Source organism: Rhinoderma darwinii, chromosome 3 (assembly GCF_050947455.1).
Source record: "Rhinoderma darwinii isolate aRhiDar2 chromosome 3, aRhiDar2.hap1, whole genome shotgun sequence".
Classification (NCBI taxonomy): Eukaryota; Metazoa; Chordata; class Amphibia; order Anura; family Rhinodermatidae; genus Rhinoderma; species Rhinoderma darwinii.
The window spans coordinates 293,811,324-293,832,889 of record NC_134689.1 but is presented as its reverse complement, the minus strand read 5'-3'; the positions used below and the strand labels follow the sequence as shown (position 1 = coordinate 293,832,889).

The 21,566-nt window shown below is 42.4% G+C and overlaps 1 protein-coding gene across 1 annotated transcript in view; it reads right to left on the bottom strand.

Annotated features, from left to right (window-relative positions):
* The window catches only part of ADAMTSL3 (ADAMTS like 3), a 465,354-nt gene that overhangs the window by 84,821 nt on the left and 358,967 nt on the right, over window positions 1–21,566 (bottom strand). The window contains exons 19-21 of the mRNA XM_075858077.1: window positions 13,064–13,243; window positions 10,091–10,244; window positions 5,103–6,156 (exon numbers count right to left, since the gene is read on the bottom strand). Coding sequence (XP_075714192.1) covers window positions 5,103–6,156; window positions 10,091–10,244; window positions 13,064–13,243 — 1,388 coding nt within the window. The remainder of the gene's footprint in view (window positions 1–5,102; window positions 6,157–10,090; window positions 10,245–13,063; window positions 13,244–21,566) is intronic.

The window sequence follows — 21,566 nt, the reverse complement described above, 5'->3', positions numbered from 1 at the left end:
AAACTTTTTTTTTTTACTTTTATACTAGTCCCACTAGGGGACTTTAATATGCGATCATCCGATCGCTATTATAATACACTGCAATACTTTTGTATTGCAGTGTATTACTGCCTGTCCGTTTAAAACGGACAGGCATCTGCTAGGACATGCCTCTGGCATAGCCTAGCAGGCATTCACTACAGGCAGACCTGGGGGCCGGGTGTCGGTGGGATCTCTCCAAAACCACTCAGATGCGGTGCATGCTATTGAGCACCGCATCTGATGGGTTAAACGGGTGATATCGATACTAATATCGATCTCACCCGGTCGATCTCTACCTCTGGCAGCTGAGAGCAGGGAGATTTGACAGCTCCCTGCTCTGTTTACTTTATTCTGATGCAGCGCAGTGGAATGGCGCTGTAGAATAAAGCCCACTAATGACCACCGTGAAAAGGCTTATCGGCGGTCATTAAGGGGTTAAGGGGAGTCTGGCACCAGATAGACCCCTTTAAGAAAGAGCATTAATTAGTGCTCTTTCTTAATGATCGTTCTGGGCACAAGTGCAAATAAAACCCCTAAGGTACTGGCGTATATTGGGCCTTCGGGACCGATAGTTTTTTTGTTCTGTTATTTCATTGCCGCAAGAGCCAGTTTTCAGTTGACGCAGTGGTATGATGACTAGTTTTTTCGAGACCAGTTCTAAGTTTTATTTGCCAGAATTTTTGGGTACATATAATTTGTTGATTAACTTTTATAAATTTCTTGTAGGGGGATTAAATTTTTTTTTACACTATTTAGCATGCGGTATTAAAAAAAGATTCTTCTATGGGTCAGTACAATTACTGTGATCGTACCGCCCTGTGTATTTTGCACAATAAAAGCAAGTTTTATCGGGAAAAAAAGTCATTTTTGTGCCACTGCAGTCCGGAAGCCAAAACTGTTTTGTTTTTCTGTTTACTGTTGACTTTACATAAACATTACATACATTCGCTACTAAATAAATGGTTAATTTAACACCAGGCATACTGGGTTTTGACTTTGACTGAAGAGGATGAGCTGTGAACATTTTTAAAGTATTTATGTTTTCATATTATTATTATTATTATTATTATTATTAAGAATAATAATAATGACAATATTAATAATAATAACAACAATAAAAACAATATGAATATTCAATTAAAACAATGATTATATATAATATAGTCTTTTTCCCCATTATCCTTCCTTAGCTTTCTTTGTATCTATTTCTTTCATCATTAGCATATGTTAGAATATTCTAACCTTGCCTTGTCAGCAAGTATTTCATTACATAGTGTTGGATTGGATTTGTGATGATTATATATCTGTAGCCTCCTAAAATACTTGCAATGGCTCAGGAACCCCAAATCCTACAGAAATGTTCTCAAAACAGCTACAATGCTCCATATGCCAAATTATACTTTCTATCCAGTAGATATATGCATAGTGATGTATTTATACTGGCTAAGATACTGCATGGAATGCAGATGCTTGGTGATTTATATGGCAATAGGTCAATGACTAAAAATCTTTCCTTCCTACTTCACCTCCAGGACATGCTGTAATTTCACCAGATCCAGACACGTCAAAGCAACTGTTAAAAGTATTGCTCTCAGTATGAACATATGTCAAAAAATAACTGATCAGAGAGAACAAGCTCGGAAACACTACATGACTAGCACTCTTCCAGCAGTTTTAGGACACTGGCTCATAACACCTGCTATAAGCCATGTGTGACCCACTGATTATAAAATCTGAGTCACACAAGAGACATTTTTCTCATACTTGCAACTAGGATTAGTTTAGGCAGGAAGCGCAGTGAAGCGCGGTCCTACCATTTTTATAAGAATCCTCGGCCTACCGCAAAAAGCTGAGAAGGACAAAATTGTTCCTCTAGCTCAGAAAGTGGGACTGAATTAGCTAAATTGTTCCAACCACCTGCGTATCACTCTTAATTACAGATATATTTTATGGAAGGAGTTATTATTTAATTTTATTTTTTTACATATTTTGAGTATAGAAGTTGATTTGGAATGCTGCATGTACATTCTTCTTTGGGCAGGAGAGAGCCCCCACCCAAGATATTAGTTATTACATTATAATAGCATTTATTCACTTTAGCTGCAAACTGGAAAACCATTTCACCTTTAATAGCCAAACCTACAAATTCTATTATTATTGCTTATATCATATGTCAATGTTTCTTACGATTTATCATGTTCTTCTGAAGAAGTGGATCTTCCATATGTTCCTGAAATATATGCCGCTTGTTTATATATTTTCTTACTATATTATACTTGAGGAGAATAAACCTTACTTTTGATAAAACACTATATTGACTACAAATGTACAAAAATATTTGAATCTCCTCATAAAGTTTTTCACAGAAATCAATTAGTCTTAAAGGGAACCGGTCACGTTAAACATGTTGTCTGATCTGCAGGCATTATGTTGAAGAGCGGCAGGAGCTGAGTAGATTGATATATAGTCTTGTTGGAAAAGATTCCATATAACTTGTAATTTCTTGATTTATATCCCAGCTTGTTATGGGCTTAAGAGTCCAGTGTGGGGTCCTACTTAGTGACAGACAACTATTTCTTTAATTTTCTTTTCAAACATATGTTTATTATAAAAACCTGATTCAAATAATATGTTAGTGTCTGATGATACATTCCCCAAAAAAACAAATATGTACAAGATTTAAAAATTGGAACAAAAAAGCAAAACAAAATGCTATTTAGGCTCTTTTCCCATCTGCGCCAGAGGCTCTGTTAGGAGCCTCCGTCGCAGATCGGGTCAAAAATGGCAGACAAGATAGCGCAGCAGGTCTCCATAACAACCCATATAATAAAGTTATCCCAAATTTTATAATTATCCGTGAACTGATTATAAAACAAAAAAATATATAACGGTGCATTGCTTCCATATAAAAAAATCCATATAATTAAATGATATTAAATATAACTTGTTTGTACCTGAAAATAGTGCCTAAAAATCTACAACTTCTCCCTTACCATGAGAGTTAAATTTTTCCTATTTTCCTAGAATCATAAATGATCACTTATCCACAGGATAGGTGATCATTTTCTGATCTCTGGGGCCCCACCGATCGTGAGAAGGAATGTGGAGGAGTTTGACTTTAGCAAAAGTTAAGCCTGTGCACCCTACTCCATTCAATGTCTATGAGAATGATGGAAACAGCTGAGCGCTGTCCTTGCCTTTTTCCGTCATTCCCATAGACTTTGAATGGAGCAGTAGCGTGAATTCTCAACCGCTGCTTTATTCAATGTTGTCCTCACTGCGGTTTGAGCAGCGAGGAGGATCATAGGGTTCGGGACTCCCATGCTCACAATCGGTGGTGGTCCCAGCAGTGGGGCCCCCAGTGTTCAGAAAATGTTTACATATCCTGTGGATAGGTGATAATTTATTATTCTGGGAAAGCCACTTTAATTTTACCATAATTATAAAAAAAAATTCTTTATTTTTTATTATAGATATTAAAAATAACATACAGACATTAGTCCATAAATACATACTTAATTAATTTTATATATTCTATAAACCTACCACACTGTAGCAAGAGAGGGAGGGAAAACAGGGGAACAAAACAGAAAAATGACCTCTACATTAAATCCCAAGTTTAGATTTTTGTTGTTCACCCAAATGTGTAATCCATACTCTCCATTTGGTGATTGACAACTGTTTCTGCATGCACATTCATACAGACAAGGCTGTCAATCAATGAGTAAGACCGCCCACAAGACTCCTAAGCCCATAATAAGCAGATATATATAAATCAAGAAATTACAAATATATACAATATCAGTGCTCAGTGTTGTACCCAGAAGGGATAGGTTTAAGGCCTGATTTACACGAGCCTGTGCATTTTTCGCACGCAAAAAAATGCAGCATTTTGCATGCGCAAAAGGCACTTGACAGCCCCGTGTGTCATCAGTGTATGATGCGCGGCTGCGTGATTTTCGCGCAGCCGCCATCATAGAGATGAGGTTAGTCGACGTCAGTCACTGTCCAGGGTGCTGAAAGAGTTAACTGATCGGCAGTAACTGTTTCAGCACCCTCGACAGTGAATTCCGATCACCATATCGAGTAACCTGTTTAAAAAAAAAGAGGTTCGTACTTACCGAGAACTTCCCGGCCGTTGCCTTGGTGACGCGCCCTTGGTGACGCGTCCTTGGTGACGCGTCCTTGGTGACGCGCCTCTCTTGACATCTGGCCCCACCTCCCTGGATGACGCGGCAGTCCATGTGACCGCTGCAGCCTGTGCTTGGCTTGTGATTGGCTGCAGCTGTCACTTGGACTGAATTGTCATCCAGGGAGGTCAGACTGGAGGAAGAAGCCGGGAGTTATCGGTAAGTCAGAACTTTTTTTTTTTTACACGTTCACGTATATTGGGATCGGAAGTCACTGTCTAGGGTGCTGAAACAGTTTAACTCTTTCAGCACCCTGGACAGTGACTGTCTCCTGCCGGGTTCAGTCAAAACGAGTTCGGCCGAACCCGGTGAAGTTCGGTTCGGTCATCTCTAAGACACTCCGTTCGGATGTTTGTAAACAGAAAAGCACGTGGTGCTTTTCTGTTTACATTCAGTTTGACAGCTCTTGCGCGAATCACGCAGTTCGCACGGAAGTGCTTCCGTGCGACCTTCGTGGTTTTCACGCACCCATTGACTTCAATGGGTGCGTGATGCGCGAAAAACGCACGATTATAGAACATGTCGTGAGTTTTACGCAACGCACTGGCGTTGCGCAAAATTTACGCATTGTCTGCACTGCCCCATGGAGTAATATAGGTGCGTACGACACGCGTGAAAAGCACGCGCGTCGCACTCACATATATTACGCTCGTGTAAATGAGGCCTAAGGCTCATAGATGTAGTGGCCCATTGTAGCCGCAAATGAGGACAATGTAATGCCTGAATCTGTATCCACTGCAATGATCTTACCCAGACTGCAGATCAGATTGGGTCAAAGAGCTCAGGATTGGGTCCACACAAGTATTACATCTTCAAGCGCTACTAGTAAATTACCAGCATATCCTATATTTTATTTTGATATAGAAAGACATTGTAACATGGTTCACTTACTTGTCAGAGAATTTCAAAACTTCTCCATTCTTACTCCAAGTTAATTTACTCTTGTTTTCACCATCAACGTCACATTGAATAGTAACCAACAGGGTTTTGTTTGTGATGAAGCCATTACTCCCAATGTTCAGGTGCAGTGTCTTGTTAGAAGACAATATATACCCATTCTTCTGTTTTCGAATGATTAGCTTCTTTCTGTTATCCTTTTCTAAAGCTTTATTATTGAAACGCATTACACTATCTGTTTCTTTTGCACTCAACTTATGGTTTGATATACTATCTTCATTAGATTCTTTCCACTTTTCCAAAGGTGATTGTGGTTTAGACAACTCATTTACTACATGGGATATAATCTGACTTGCAAAATCATCACTGATTTCACCAGCCTCAATAAGTTCACTCATATTTCTAACCAAAGCCTCAAACTGGACAGTATCCATGCTGTAAGCACCTTGTAGAACAGCTGCCTCCTGCCTCCTGTCCTTAAATTCTTGAGAACTGTATATCTCTGCAGAATTAGTCACAAGGGTTTCAAGATTTCTTAAGACCATGACATCTTGGGCTTGATTGTCTTCATGGTATAAGTTATTGTTTTTATTCCATGACTTCCACATCTTACTCATTTTGTGCCACTTTTCCCCCAAATTGTTAGCTTCATTTGGATCTTTTTCAAAGCTCGGTGCCTCTAGGAGTCTATTATCAGTGCCAATAAGCTTAAGAACAAAAGTTTCATGAACAGTTTGTGCAATGCATTTGTAGACTCCAATATCTTGAATTTCCAGGTTATGAATCTTCAGTGATCCTGATTTTGTTATTCCAAGCTTCTTTGAATATCTTAAAGGTTGTCCATCTTTTTCCCATTTAATAAGTGACTTTTGGAAGCGGCGTACGGGGCACTTTATCACAACCGATGTCTTTGGAAGTAAATATGCTCTGCTCCCAATGGTAAAATTAATGCGTTTTTCTTGTCTGGTCTGAATATAGACTCGATGGATGGCGAGAATTTCTGGAGGTCCAGGGATGTCTTCTTGCTTAGACAAATGCTGTTTTTTTTCTTTGAAAAATAAAAAAGCAAAATGAATACACAGTGCTCTGGCTATTATGTCCAAACTCATGTGATACAAATAATGGAAACTTTGTTATAAAGTAGAACCTATGACACACTGGAGCAGATGTACTAGTGCAGCCTAAGATTTAGACAGTGTAAACTTAGACGGTCTAAGTTTACACTGTCTAAATTTTAGACAGGCAGCCAGAAGATGCACCAAATTCATCACAGTGAGATAAATTCGGCACATTTTACTTGACCTGCTAGACACTTTTCTCTTTCTTATACTATCTTTGATTTGGCTTAGTTTGCGACAGAATTTTGTGCCAGTTTTTTTGGGCGCACAATGGTGCTTCTTTATTCATGCCCCCCGTGCCGTTAAGCCATGCTCTCTTTCTGAACACTTTTAAAAAGTGTCTAGTGAGGCACAAACATCTGGTTTAACAAGAAATGCGCCAAATTGTGCCAAGATTTTGACGCAATTTACGACAAATTTATTTATTAAGAATTTGCAATTAGTATATTTAAAAATTAGTTTTTCTAAACTGCTTAACCTGTTTAACACAAATTTTTATACTTTTGAGCATTGCTAGTGATATTAAACAGCAATGCAAATGCAGGACATCTAATATAATATTATGTCAAACCCAAAAGTTTTTACCTGGTATCACAAAGGTGAGTTGGGTGGCATTTTATTGACCCTAAAGTTTATATGCGAATACCAGACAGTGCAAACTTTACGTTCCAGCCTCACAAGTGCTGGTGGGAAATTTTTGAATGGAGTCTGGTGTTCAGATTGCTTAGTTTATGCAAGCTAGTAGACCAAGTAAACACCTTGGGCTAAAATATTTTGGTGCACAGCTTCCCTTTTGGCTTTGGCATGTTTTAGAACGATATGTTCTTCCAGCCTGACATTTCATTGCTGGGTTGCATGATCACAATGAGGAATTTTTATGGTTGCGAAAAATGTGCCAGTATAAAATGCATATACAAGTTTAAAGTGAGTAGTCCAAAGTCATATTGAAAAGAAACACAATGTGTTACTTAAAGAGCTGCTTTGGCATAAGCGTGAGACAGCAAGGCCTACTAAATGTGTTAATTTCCCTTCCATGTAAATTGAGTCAACACTGCCAATGTTTTTGAAAATCACTCTCCATTTACTGCACATTTCAAAGCTAAAGCCCCGCTATTCAGCTTTCTGCAATTAATTACATTAACTAAGATACGTATGATACTTTTTTTTAACCTCATGCCAAGAACATTCCTGGAACTCTTTTGGGTTTTTAAATGTGCTACAATCTCAGCCGGTTGGCATTTTAATCTGAATTAAAGCCCAAGCAAAGAAAGTCTCTTATTATGCAGGAGCGGTTACAGCTATTTTTTCTCACTATAAATTCGTATGAAGACATAATAATCAGGCCACAGCCAAGCCCAGGATTTAAGCATAGTTAATTTGTCAACTTTTCACATCAAAAGAAAAAACTTGTGACACTTTCATTTGCACATTCTTTTCATACTCAAATCATTAAATCCACATTTCATGGCACCTGTAGTTTTTTTTTGTGTTTTCAAAGACCCCCAGGACACCATGTGCCATATTTATAGCTTTTTGCAGTGCTAAGCCATTAGACACCTTATAAAATATTCAACTGTATCTGCCATATGGTGTCTGCTTAAAGTTGCCTAATAGATACTGCACCATATAGGTGAGCGTAAGGGAAAATATGTTTTTGAAGTTATACAGTGTAATAGTATTTTTTCCCAAAGAATAATTATCTGAAATGAATGTAGGTATTCTTTTATTGTGCGCTTGTAAACAACCAGACTTTTCTAAAACCCCAAATGACTCCTGTTCAGTCATCCTTATATATAGTCTATGCATTTGGTTGCTAAAATGCCTTAACAGACAAATGATGTATAGTATGACACATCTATGATGGAGTCTTCTATTATGATCAGCTATTGTGACTGAAGCCTGCTAGGGGTGTCTTATCTAGACGTTCCCCCGTTTGTGAAATCAGAACACTTGTGAGGAAAGGTGCACAAATAGATACTACCGAAATATGAAAGATCTTGACCATTTATATTATGGGAAATTTCATATGTTTGCATTGCCCCAGTGTACATTTATCAGTTGATAATAAAATGAACGCTATTATTGGTATAAATGATAGATGATCCAATGGCCAGATTTGCTCTTAGGTCTATACCAATAGTTATTAGTACCATAGACATTGATTATTATATAGATCAGAGGTCTCCAACCATTTCTAGCTTGTGAGCCAATTTCACGTAAGATAAGGGGGGTTGAGTCACAGTGGATATTAAAAGGGGACAAAAGACATTTAACAATATAAAAAGTAAGGCACTTACTCTAGTGCTAACTGCCAGTTACATGGTTTCGACCCTAGAGCCAAGTTTCCATAATATTATAACATCCCTGGTGCCACTAGTGCACCATAGTATTTTTAGCTGCCAGCTGGGGAGCCACATGTTGGGTTACACTAGTATAGATCATAAGACTGTTTGGTTCATTCACATTAGTCTTAACATCAATATCGAGGTTTAGAAAAAAAAAAATTACGTCAACTAGAAATTAGAATAATAGGCACATATGATTTTATGGAATACATAAGAATGCAAATCAAGGAGATCACACAAAGGGCACTGTTATGCCACTGTATAAACAAGTCATTGCCACCTATAAATAGGTCATGTTGTGCCTCATTATAGCTGGCTGGCAGACTGAGATGCCAACTGACACAGACTGTAGCACATTTAAAAACCCAATGGAATGACAGGAATGTTCTCGGCACAGGGCTAAGAATAAAAAAGTGCTGCTTTATAGTTATTGTAATTAATAAAATGTTGACTAGGAGGTAGGAACATTAAAAGAACTGTATTCCGACCACCCCAGTAATTTATAACCATTAAATTATAACTTAAATAATGTTAATAAAATAATTGGATTTTACAAACACAAATACAAACCACCTACTGCCTCATTAGAATTACAACTGAATTATTCATAAATACATATTTAGGTTAATAACTTCATATTCTCAGTAATTATCTAAGAATGTGAACATGTATCTCACACAACTTACATACGGTACCTATAAAAAAAAAAAATGTTTGGGTTCAGCACTGTGAACAGTAAGGGTATGTGCACACACACTAATTACGTCCGTAATTGACGGACGTATTTCGGCAGCAAGTCCCGGACCAAACACAGTGCAGGGAGCTGGGCTCCTAGCATCATACTTATGTACGATGCTAGGAGTCCCTGCCTCGCTGCAGGACAACTGTCACGTACTGTAATCATGTTTTCAGTACAGGACAGTAGTTCCACGGAGAGGCAGGGACTCCTAGCGTCGTACATAACTATGATGCTAGGAGCCCGGCTCCCTGCAGTGTGTTCGGTCCACTACTTGCGGCCGAAATACGTCCGTCAATTACGGACGTAATTAGTGTGTGTGCACATACCCTTACAGCAAAAGGCAATAAAACATGTAAAGGTAGTTAAGGGCTCATGCACATGGAATAACTGTGTGCACTTAGCATGTACGGCAGTTCATGGAGGTGTATGGAGCCGCACAGGCTCCGTGTGCTGCTCTAATGGCAGAATACCTCTATACAACAGAGTCCGATGGAACATGCTACAACTTGTTTTCTTTCAGATTGGTACAGTATCGGATAGAAAAAACTCTGTATGCTTCATGGACATTGGAGGCATTCAGGGGTACAGAATAGGCCCCATAAACCATATGGCTGCCCTATTATGGCGCCGTACAAAACATTCACAAAGTGAACGCTCACACTTTTCTAGTAATGTGGATGTAGGAAACATTAGACGATCTTTCTTGAAACATTCTTCTACCTTTAGAATAGACTAAAATAAAAATTCAAGATTTATAAGCCTTATCTTTAGAATACTTACTGTGGCATGCACCAACACGACACGTTCTTACAAGAGCTGGGGCAGGATGTCCATGGCATAGTGACCCATTGACGATAACTACTTGTCCTTTAGCTGTTGTCTTCTTACAAAGAATCATTCTTCTCTGGACTCCAACACCACATCTTGAAGAGCACTAAATCCACAAACAATAAGCTATAAGTTTAACATTCACACCATAAATAAATATTAAAGAATATGTCGCTCTGTGAACAATATTTGACAATTTATACATAAACATAATCTACATAAAAAGTAGAGTCATTTTGGAAGTACCATGCATTTTTTTTAATCTTATATTTAATTCTGAGATACAGCCTATATTTTAGTCCAGAGCTGCATTTTTGTAATTGTTTTTGGAAACAGTCAGAAAACTTTTTGACAAAAACTTAGAAGCTTAGCTTTTAGGACAGTCAGTTTACCCTACATCTGAATACTGTAGAATAGAGGTGCCTAACCTTTTTGTAGGTCACGTGCCATTTTCAAATACAGTTGGTTTTGAGCCATATGGAAAAGGGATAAAGCCTATTAAGTTATGATCACGTATATGGCTATAACCCTAGTATCAAACAGGGCATTTCCATGATAGTTGGTGATGGCATATCGCTAGGCTATGTTATCACTTACTGATCGGTGGGTATCTGACTAATGCAAACCCACTGATCCTCAGAAGGAAGGAGCAGCAGCACTAGTTAGGCACTGCTGCTCCTTCCCAGTATTTCCCTGCACAGCGATGGCCCTTGTCACCCACTGTGCAGGAAACAACATTACAGCTCTATTAACTTGAAGGCTTTGTTGCAGTTGCATGCACAGCGAGTGGCCAAGAGTGCTGCTGTGCAGGGAATGAACAGAAGAGACCTCGGTCCCTCCATTCTTGAGAGTCCCAGAGGTCAGTCCCCAACCGAACATAAAGTTATGGTATATCCTAGCAATATGCCATAACATTATAAGATGGGAATATACAGTTAACTATCATTAATATGGTTTTTACCCTAGAGCTAGAAAGCCACATGCAGGGAGCCTAAGAGCCACTTTTGGCTCCCAAGTCAATGGTTGAGTGACATTGCTGTACATTGTCTAGTGTATAAATGACACTGAATGCAAATCACTAGAGCAAACTCTGTACAGACACTGACCCAGCATGGAAGCTGGGAGATTTCGTCATATGTCTCTTGTACGTACCTGTTCTGCAAGTGTTTTCCTGAAGCTATGCACTGAACCATACCAAATTATTAAATAAAAAAAAGTGAACTACGGTGTAAACTATGAATAAAATTTTGTTTTTGATTAAAAACCCTTTCACCAGTCTAACCAATATTTATAATTACTAATGTCTGTATTTTCATTTTATGATTCCACCCAGTTGCAAGATAACAAGATGAAAACTAAGATCAGTCACTCTTCTCATAATACCTCACTGAATTCTAATTCTCTGTATCTACAAACAGCGATAACTGAATAAGGAAGGTGTAAATAGATACACTACATGGACAAATGTATTGGGACACACGTCTTAATCATTGAATTCAGTTGTTTCATTCAGTCCCATTGCCACAGGTGTATGACATCAAGCATTTAGCCATGTAGTCGTCTTTACAAACATTTGTGAAAGAATGGGTCGTTCTGAAGAGCTCACTGAATTAGAGCGTAGTATTGTAATATGATGCCACCGCTGCAACACGTCAGTTCGTGAAATTTCTTCCCTCCTAGATATTCCAAGATCAACTGTGAGTGTTATTATTGGAAAATGGAACCAGGAACCACAGCAACTCAGCCACAAAGTGTCTGACCACATAAAGTTACAGAGTGGGGTCGCCGAGTGCTGAGGTGCATAGTGCATAAAAGTTACCGACGCTCTTCTGACTCCATAACTGCAGAACTCCAAGCCTCCTCTGGTATTAACATTCGCACAAAAACTGTGCACCATGAGCTTTATGTCCGAGCAGCTGCATGCAAGCCTTACATCACCAAGCACAATGCCAAGCATCGGATATAGTGGTGTAAAGAACGCCGCCACTGGACTATGGAGTAGTAGAAACGTGTTCTGTGGAGTGACGAATCACGCTTCATAATCTAGGAGTCTGATGGACGAGTATAGGTTTGGAGAATGCCAGGAGAACGTTACCTGCCTGACTGTATTGTGCCAACTGTAAAGTTTGGTGGAAAAGGTATAATGCTATGGGGTTGTTTTTCAGCAGTCGGCCTAGGCCCCTTAGTTCCAGTGAAAGGAAATCTTAATGCTTCAGAATACCAAGACATTTTGGACATTTGTATGTTTCAAACTTTGTGGGAACAGTTGGGGGAAGACCATTTTCTGTTCCAGCATGACTGTGCCCCAGTGCACAAAGCAAGATCCATAAAGACATGGTTGGGTGAGTTTGGTGTGGAGGAAGTTGACTGATCCGCACAGAGTCCTGACCTGAACCGCATCAAACACGTCTGGGATGAACTAGGACAGAGATTGCGAGCCAGGCCCTCTCGTCCAACTTCAGTTTTTGACCTCACAAATGCTCTTCTGGATGAATGGCCAAAAATGACCACAGACACACTCCAAAATCTAGTAGAAAACTTTCCCAGAAGACTGGAAACTGTTTTAGCTGCAAGGGGGGGGGGGGGGGGACGACGACTAATAATGTCTATGGATTTAAAATGGGAAATCATAACAGCTTCTGTAGGTGTAATATTTAGGTTTCCCAATACTTTCGCCATATAGTGTTTATCAAACATGACTTTAGTCAGAGGTGTCATTTGGAGCTCCGGCCCCCCAATCAAAAAGTTGTACCATGGTCCCATGTCTACCATGTGCCATTTATGATACTGGTGTTTTTTATGTGGTAGAAGGGCATTTGGGCCCCTCATGCACCAGAGCCTAAGTGCAACTGAAAATCTATCTAGTCAATTTCAAATCTGAGCTGAGCTGTTTATCATGGAACTACTTATATGTATATCACTGACCTTAGACCATTCTCCTGCTGTTAACTGCAGAGGACAATCAACTTTCCCACAATGTTTCTGACTTGCAGGCTTTTGCATCTGGCAGAGCTCTTCTGAAAGCTTCATAAAGCTCCCATCTGCCAACAACTGTTTGCAACTCACTTTGCGGTTTTGGACACCTCCTCCACACGTCCGAGAACACTGAGAACACAAGCACAGCATTGTTCAGGGCATCAGTATCACTTCAGTCACAGGGTATTGCATGGCACATGTCAACTGCACAACACAGAGCAAAAGGATCTTTACACACAGCAGTGTCACTTGCTCAGACACTTTTAAGGAATCGCTTGGTATGCAGCCAGATTCATCAAACATGTTATCTAATAGCCTTATGTTGCCATGGCCCTGATCATTCCTGGCTCTTGGTCAGTGTAGATTAATAACACTATGTCAACATTCATGTTTAATAACTTGAAACAAAATACAAAGGCATAATTCTATATATATATATATATATATATATATATATATATATATATATATATATATATATATATATATATACAGAATTTACAGCTGCAAATACCTATCACCTCACATCACAGTAATCCAGTAATCACTAGGTGTTCCTTTACAGGCAAATTACATTGGAGGAGAACATCAAAGAAGGGAGTATCTGTGGCTTCAACGTATTTTAACACACACTATGACCCATACTTAGGACAATATTTGCTCCTTCTTCAATGTGCATGCAACGGTGATGGAGCTAAACTGCAGTAAATAGGAGTCAACTAAAGCAATAAGCCTTCACGTTCCATGATGGGTCACAGGTCATATATACAGTATAGAAACTAGGGTTCTGCTTGTTGTGGCTAGTGCATTTACAATACATAATCCAATCTTTATCCAAAATTACAAATGTGTTTTTTATGTATGTAGTTGGAGCATTACCATAACATAATCAAATAACAGTCACTTGCTCTACTTGAAATATCTATTTAGAAGGACCCCATGTCAATGGATTTGGGAAACCAACTAATTTCCTAGATATGTTTTACGTGTAATTAACCTTTGCAGAAGATCTGTCACAGTCTCATTTACTAATGAAATATGTCTGCCATGACTCTGGGGCTTCTGCTCCCACTGACAGAGATGCAGGTGGCATATGAATGCAATACATCCACCGTAGTCCAGGGCAGTAAATCTGAAGTCCTGATTTAACTGTAGTGCAAGTACCAACATCCCAAGCCTAATCTCAGAAATGGAGGACCATTGTAAAGTAGGATCTGTTCACATTTGGGTTCTACGTTCAGAATACAAGTTTGAACAGTGCAGTATGTATGTCCCAGGCGAGTGCAACTACCAGTGGCGAACACAGACATTTGACGGCCCCTGGGCAAGAACAGTATATGAGCCCCTTGCTCTTCAATATCTCATAATAAATCACCCCCTTATGTCTCTCTTACAATCTATGAGTAATTGCTAGCCATAAAATGCATAAGCCCAGGCATTTACATGCAATCTAATAGACAGAAGGCTGCTTTACGGTGACAGTGGGCCCCCTTACCAACTGGGCCTCTGTGCAGCTGCACAGGTTGCACCAATGGTATGTCCGCCCCTGATCTATACAGCTGCATGTATTTGCCATTGACTTACATTATTTAAAAAAATACAGTAAACCCACGTTATATGTATTGATGCTAAATCTAGTTGTATTGAAAAGCGTTGTTAACTATGTTTTTCAATACATTTTGAAAAACATATGCCAAAAAAGCTTTTTTTGTTTGTATATGTTTGGCCAATAGAACACTATGAGCACAATAGACATACAGTGCATTATGAAAGTCTTCAGACCCTTTCACTTTTTTCACATTTTGTCTTGTTGAGGCCTTGTGCTAAAATGAAAAAAAATTCCAGTTTTTTCCCATCATTCTGCACTCAATACCCCTTAATGACAAGGTGAAGACAGAATTTTAGACATTTTTGTAAATTTATTACAAATGAAAAACTCAAATTTCTCATGTACATAAGTATTCAGACCCTTTGCTATGACAGTTGAAATTTATCTCTGAGGGCCTCCCATTTCTCTAGACCATCTTTGAAATGTTTCTACACTTTGATTGGAGTCCACCTGTGGTAAATTAATTTGATTGGACATGTGTAATGACGGGGGGTAGGGAAACGGACAAGTGAGCCCTAGTCTACCCGCCACTCTGTCCCTGCCTACTTGCAACGACCCGCCCTAGGCGACGGGGTACAACTGGGCGGCGGTCCCTGCGCTCAGTAAGTGCACGACAAACACGACAAACAACAAGGGAATACAAGCAAGGGAAAGGGGCAGTTGCCCACGGCAACACCGTGAGCAACCAGAGTGGTGAACGAGCCGAGTCAAGCCAGGAGTGTGCGAGGTACCAAACGAAGAGCAGAAGAGTAGTCAGTAAGCCAGGGTCTGTATGGAGCAGGATCAAAATAGAAGGAGCTGTAGCTGGGGCAGGAAACCACACGAAAAGAATCACAAGCACCAAGGGACAGGAAGGGCAGGCTTAAATAGACCGAGGGCGGGAGCTAGCTGAGTCTGGCCAGGTTGCGATAGGCTCTCCCACTCCTAAGCCTGCCAGCCTGAGTGGTGGAAGCTGGAGTCAGTCTCAGGGATGTAGATTCAGGTGCTGACTGATTAATTATGGGAGTTAACCCCGAAGCTGTGCCTGGTAGATCCTTTACAGTACCCCCCTTTTATGAGGGGCCACCGGACCCTTTCTAAGTGGACCTGGCTTACTGGGGAAACGCAGGTGGAACCTCCTGACCAATACCCCAGCGTGAACATCCCGGGCGGGTACCCAAGTCCTCTCCTCGGGCCCGTATCCTCTCCAATGGACCAGGTACTGGAGGGAGCCTTGGACCATCTTGCTGTCCACAATCTTGGCCACCTCGAATTCCACCCCCTCAGGGGTGAGGACGGGAACAGGAGGTCTCCTCGAGGGAGCCAAGGACGGGGAGCAGCGTTTAAGGAGGGAGGCATGAAACACGTCGTGTATACGAAAAGACGGGGGTAACTCCAGCCGGAAGGAGACAGGATTGAGGACCTCAATGACCTTATATGGCCCAATAAACCGGGGAGCAAACTTCTTGGACGGAACCTTGAGACGCAAGTTCCTAGACGACAACCACACCAGATCCCCGACCATAAACAGGGGGTTAGCAGAACGTTTTCTATCAGCCTGAGTTTTTTGTACGCTCTGGGACGCCTCTAGGTTCTTCTGAACCTGGGCCCAGACTGTGCACAGTTCCCGATGAACGACCTCTACCTCGGGATTGTTGGAACTACCATGTGAAACGGAGGAGAACCGTGGATTAAACCCAAAATTACAGAAAAAGGGGGAGACCCCTGACGAGTTACTGACCCGGTTATTAAGGGAAAATTCGGCGAGGGGAATGAATGAGACCCAATCATATTGACAGTCAGAGACAAAACACCTTAAATATTGTTCTAGAGATTGATTAGTCCTCTCAGTTTGGCCATTGGTTTCAGGATGGAAGGCAGAGGAGAAGGACAGATCAATCTCCAACTTCATACAGAAGGCTCTCCAAAACAATGAAACAAATTGTACCCCTCTGTCCCAAACAATATTGACAGGGACCCCATGGAGACGCAGGATTTGTTTGACAAACAAGGTAGCCAACGTCTTGGCGTTGGGCAGTTTCTTCAGGGGCACAAAGTGGCACATCTTACTGAAGCGGTCTACTACCACCCACACCACCGACTTGCCTTGGGATGGAGGCAAATCGGTGATAAAATCCATGGAGATATGTGTCCAAGGTCTCTGGGGAATGGGCAACGAACGCAGTAAGCCCGCTGGTCGGGACCTGGGAGTCTTGGACCTAGCATAAACCTCACAAGCGGCGACGTAGGCCTTAATGTCTTTAGGCAACCCAGGCCACCAATAGTTTCTAGTAATGAGGTGTTTGGTACCCAGGATGCCTGGATGACCAGATAGTGCGGAGTCATGATTTTCCCTAAGTACCCTTAGCCGGAATTGCAGGGGAACAAACAGCTTGTTCTCAGGAAGGTTCCCGGGAGCTGAACCTTGATCAGCAGCAATTTCAGAGACTAAATCAGAATCGATCGAGGAAATGATTATACCTGGAGGCAAAATACAAGCAGGATCTTCCTCCGAAGGAGGGCTGGCCATGAAGCTACGCGACAGTGCATCAGCCTTAATATTTTTAGACCCAGCCCTATAGGTAACCAAAAAATTGAATTTGGTAAAAAATAACGCCCATCGAGCTTGTCTCGGGATTAGCCTCCGGGCAGATTCTAGGAAAACCAGATTCTTGTGGTCGGTAAGGACCGTTACCTGGTGCCTAGCCCCCTCCAGGAAGTGGCGCCACTCTTCAAATGCCCATTTAATGGCTAAGAGTTCGCGGTTGCCAATATCATAGTTACTCTCAGTTGGCGAAAACTTCCTGGAGAAGTAGGCACAGGGGCGGAGATGGGTGAGGGACCTGGTACCCTGGGACAAGACAGCCCCCACTCCCACCTCAGATGCGTCAACTTCCACGATAAATGGCTCCATTTGGTTGGGCTGAACCAGCACCGGGGCCGAGATAAAGCACCTCTTAAGGACCTCAAAAGCTTGGACAGCCTCAGGAGGCCAGTGGAGGAGATCAGCTCATTTGCGAGTGACGTCCGTAAGAGGCTTAGCGATGACCGAGAAGTTAGCAATAAATCTCCTGTAATAATTAGCGAACCCCAAAAAACACTGTAACGCCTTCAGGGAGGCAGGTTGGACCCATTCCGCCACAGCCTGAACCTTGGCGGGGTCCATGCGGAATTCATGAGGAGTGAGGATTTGACCCAAAAATTGTATTTCCTGTACCCCAAACACACATTTTTCGGTTTTGGCAAACAGTTTGTTTTCCCGAAGGACCTGGAGCACCTTCCTGACATGCTCAATGTGGGAGGACCAGTCCTTGGAAAACACCGGTATGTCATCAAGGTACACTACAAGAAATATCCCCAGGTAATTTCTCAAAATCTCATTTATGAAATTCTGGAAGACCGCAGGGGCATTACACAACCCAAAGGGCATGACGAGGTATTCGAAATGGCCTTCGGGCGTGTTAAACGCAGTCTTCCACTCATCCCCCTCTTTGATGCGGATAAGGTTATACGCCCCCCGTAGATCCAACTTAGAGAACCATTGGGCCCCCTGAACCTGATTGAAGAGATCAGGAATCAAAGGAAGGGGATACTGGTTCCTTACCGTGACCTTATTCAGGCTACGGTAGTCAATGCATGGCCTAAGACCACCATCCTTCTTCCCTACGAAGAAGAAGCCAGCACCTACCGGAGAAGTAGAAGGACGAATGTAACCCTTGGCCAGGCATTCCTGGATATACTCTCTCATGGCTTCACGTTCGGGACAAGAGAGATTAAATATCCTACCCTTAGGAAGCTTAGCTCCTGGTACCAATTCGATAGCGCAATCGTATTCTCTATGAGGAGGTAACACTTCGGAGGCCTCCTTAGAGAAAACATCAGCGAAGTCCTGAACAATCTCGGGTAGCGTGTTCACCTCCTCAGGGGGAGAAATATAATTAACAGAAAAACATGACGTAAAGCATTCATTACCCCATTTGGTTAGCTCCCCAGTATTCCAGTCAAACGTGGGATTATGCAACTGCAACCAGTTTAGGCCTAGAACCAAATCATACGATAATCCCTGCATCAACAGTACAGAGCACTGCTCCAAATGCATGGAGCCAACAAGGAGTTCAAAAACAGGGGTATGCTGTGTAAAATAACCATTAGCAAGAGGAGTGGAGTCGATAACCACTACCGGGACAGGTTTAGGCAAATCAATCAGAGGCATAGCAAGAGACATAGCAAATTCCACAGACATGATATTAGTAGAGGACCCTGAATCCACGAAGGCACTGCCGGTAGCAGACCTACCACCAAAAGAGACCTGAAAGGGAAGCAAGATCTTAGTACGTTTCCAATTTACGGGAAATACCTGTGCGCCCAAGTGACCTCCCCGATGATCACTTAGGCGCGGAAGTTCTCTGGCTGCATTCTTACGCTTAGGACAGTTGTTCACTTGATGCTTGTCATCCCCACAGTAGAAGCAGAGACCATTCTTCCTGCAGAATTCTCTACGTTGTTGGGGGGACACGGAGGCCCCGAGTTGCATAGGTATCTCTGAGTCTTTTGGGGAGGAACGAAGCAACGGAACTTCGAGAGGCATCATGGGGGAGTCGGAGGAGAAAACACATAAACGTTCACGTTGTCGTTCCCTGAGACGTCGGTCAAGTCGTACCGCTAAAGCCATAACCTGGTCTAGGGAGTCAGAAGAGGGATAGCTAACTAGCAGGTCTTTCAGGGCATTCGACAGACCCAACCTAAACTGGCACCTTAAGGCAGGGTCATTCCACCGAGAAGCTACGCACCACTTCCTAAAGTCAGAACAATACTCCTCAACAGGTCTCTTACCCTGACGTAAGGTCACCAGCTGACTCTCGGCAAAGGCAGTCCTGTCAGTCTCGTCATAAATAAGTCCGAGAGCAGAAAAGAAACAATCAACGGAGGAAAGTTCAGGGGCGTCAGGAGCCAAGGAGAAGGCCCACTCTTGGGGCCCTTCCTGGAGCCGGGACATAATTATACCCACCCGCTGGCTCTCAGAACCTGAGGAATGAGGCTTTAAACGAAAGTAAAGCCTACAACTCTCCCGAAAGGAGAGAAAAGCCCTCCGGTCCCCTGAGAACCGGTCGGGCAACTTGAGGTGGGGTTCAAGAGGTGAGGTGAGGGGAACTACCAAGGTAGCATAAGGCTGGTTGACCCTCTGAGCCAGGGCCTGGACCTGTAGGGAGAGACCCTGCATTTGCTGAGCCAGGGTCTCACGGGGGTCCATAGTGGTGTCAGGGACCAGGGTAGACTAGGTATGGGCTTGTGATTATGTAATGACGGGGGGTAGAGAAACGGACAAGTGAGCCCTAGTCTACCCGCCACTCTGTCCCTGCCTACTTGCAACGACCCGCCCTAGGCGACGGGGTACAACTGGGCGGCGGTCCCTGCGCTCAGTAAGTGCACGACAAACACGACAAACAACAAGGGAATACAAGCAAGGGAAAGGGGCAGTTGCCCACGGCAACACCGTGAGCAACCAGAGTGGTGAACGAGCCGAGTCAAGCCAGGAGTGTGCGAGGTACCAAACGAAGAGCAGAAGAGTAGTCAGTAAGCCAGGGTCTGTATGGAGCAGGATCAAAATAGAAGGAGCTGTAGCTGGGCCAGGAAACCACACGAAAAGAATCACAAGCACCGAGGGACAGGAAGGGCAGGCTTAAATAGACCGAGGGCGGGAGCTAGCTGAGTCTGGCCAGGTTGCGATAGGCTCTCCCACTCCTAAGCCTGCCAGCCTGAGTGGTGGAAGCTGGAGTCAGTCTCAGGGATGTAGATTCAGGTGCTGACTGATTAATTATGGGAGTTAACCCCGAAGCTGTGCCTGGCAGATCCTTTACAACATGATTTAGAAAGACACCCCCCTGTCTATATAAGGTCTCACAGCTGACAATGCATATCAGAGCAAAAACCAAGCCATGAGGAGGAAAGAACTGCCTGTAGTGCTCAGAGACAGAATTGTGTGGAGGGATAGATCTGGAGAAAGCTACAAAAAAAATTCTGCTGAGCTGAAAGTTCCCAAGAGCATAGTGGCCTCCATAATTCTTAAATGGAAAAAGTTTGGAACAACCAGGACTCTTCCTAGAGCTGGCCACCCCACCAAACTAAGTAATCGGGGGAGAAGCCAATGGTCAATCTGGCTGAGCTCTAAAGAAACTTCAAGAAGGTCAAACATCACTGCAGCACTCCATTAATCTGGGCTTTATGGTAGAGTGGCCAGAAAGAAGGCTCTCCACAGTAGAAGGCACATGAAAGCCCACCTGTAGTTTGCAAAAAAAGCACCTAAAGGACTCCCAGACTGTGAGAAACAAGATTCTGTGGTCTGATGAAACCAAGATTTAACTTTTTGGCCTCAATTCTAAGCGTAATGTCTGAAGGAAACCAGACACAGCTCATCACCTGCCCAATATTATCCCTAGAGTGAAACATGGTGGTGGCAGCATCACACTGTCGGGGTGTTTTTCAGCGGCTAGGACAGGGAGAATGGGCTGGGTTGAGGGAAAAGTGAATGGAGCAAAGTACAGATATTCTTAATGAAAACGTGATCCAGAGTGCTCTGGACCTTAGACTGGGCCGAATGTTCACCTTCCAACAAGACAATGACCCTAAACACACAGCCAAGACAACACAGGAGTGGCTTAGGGACAACTCTGTGAATGTCCTTGAGAGGCCCAGCCAGAGCCCTGACTTGAACCCGATCGAACATCTCTGGAGAGACCTGAAAATGGCTGTTCACCAACAGTCCCCAGCCAACCTGACAGAGCTTGAGAGGATCTGCAGAGAAGAATGGTAGAAAATCCCCAAATCCATGTACCTTGTGGCATCATATCCAAGAAGACTGGAGGC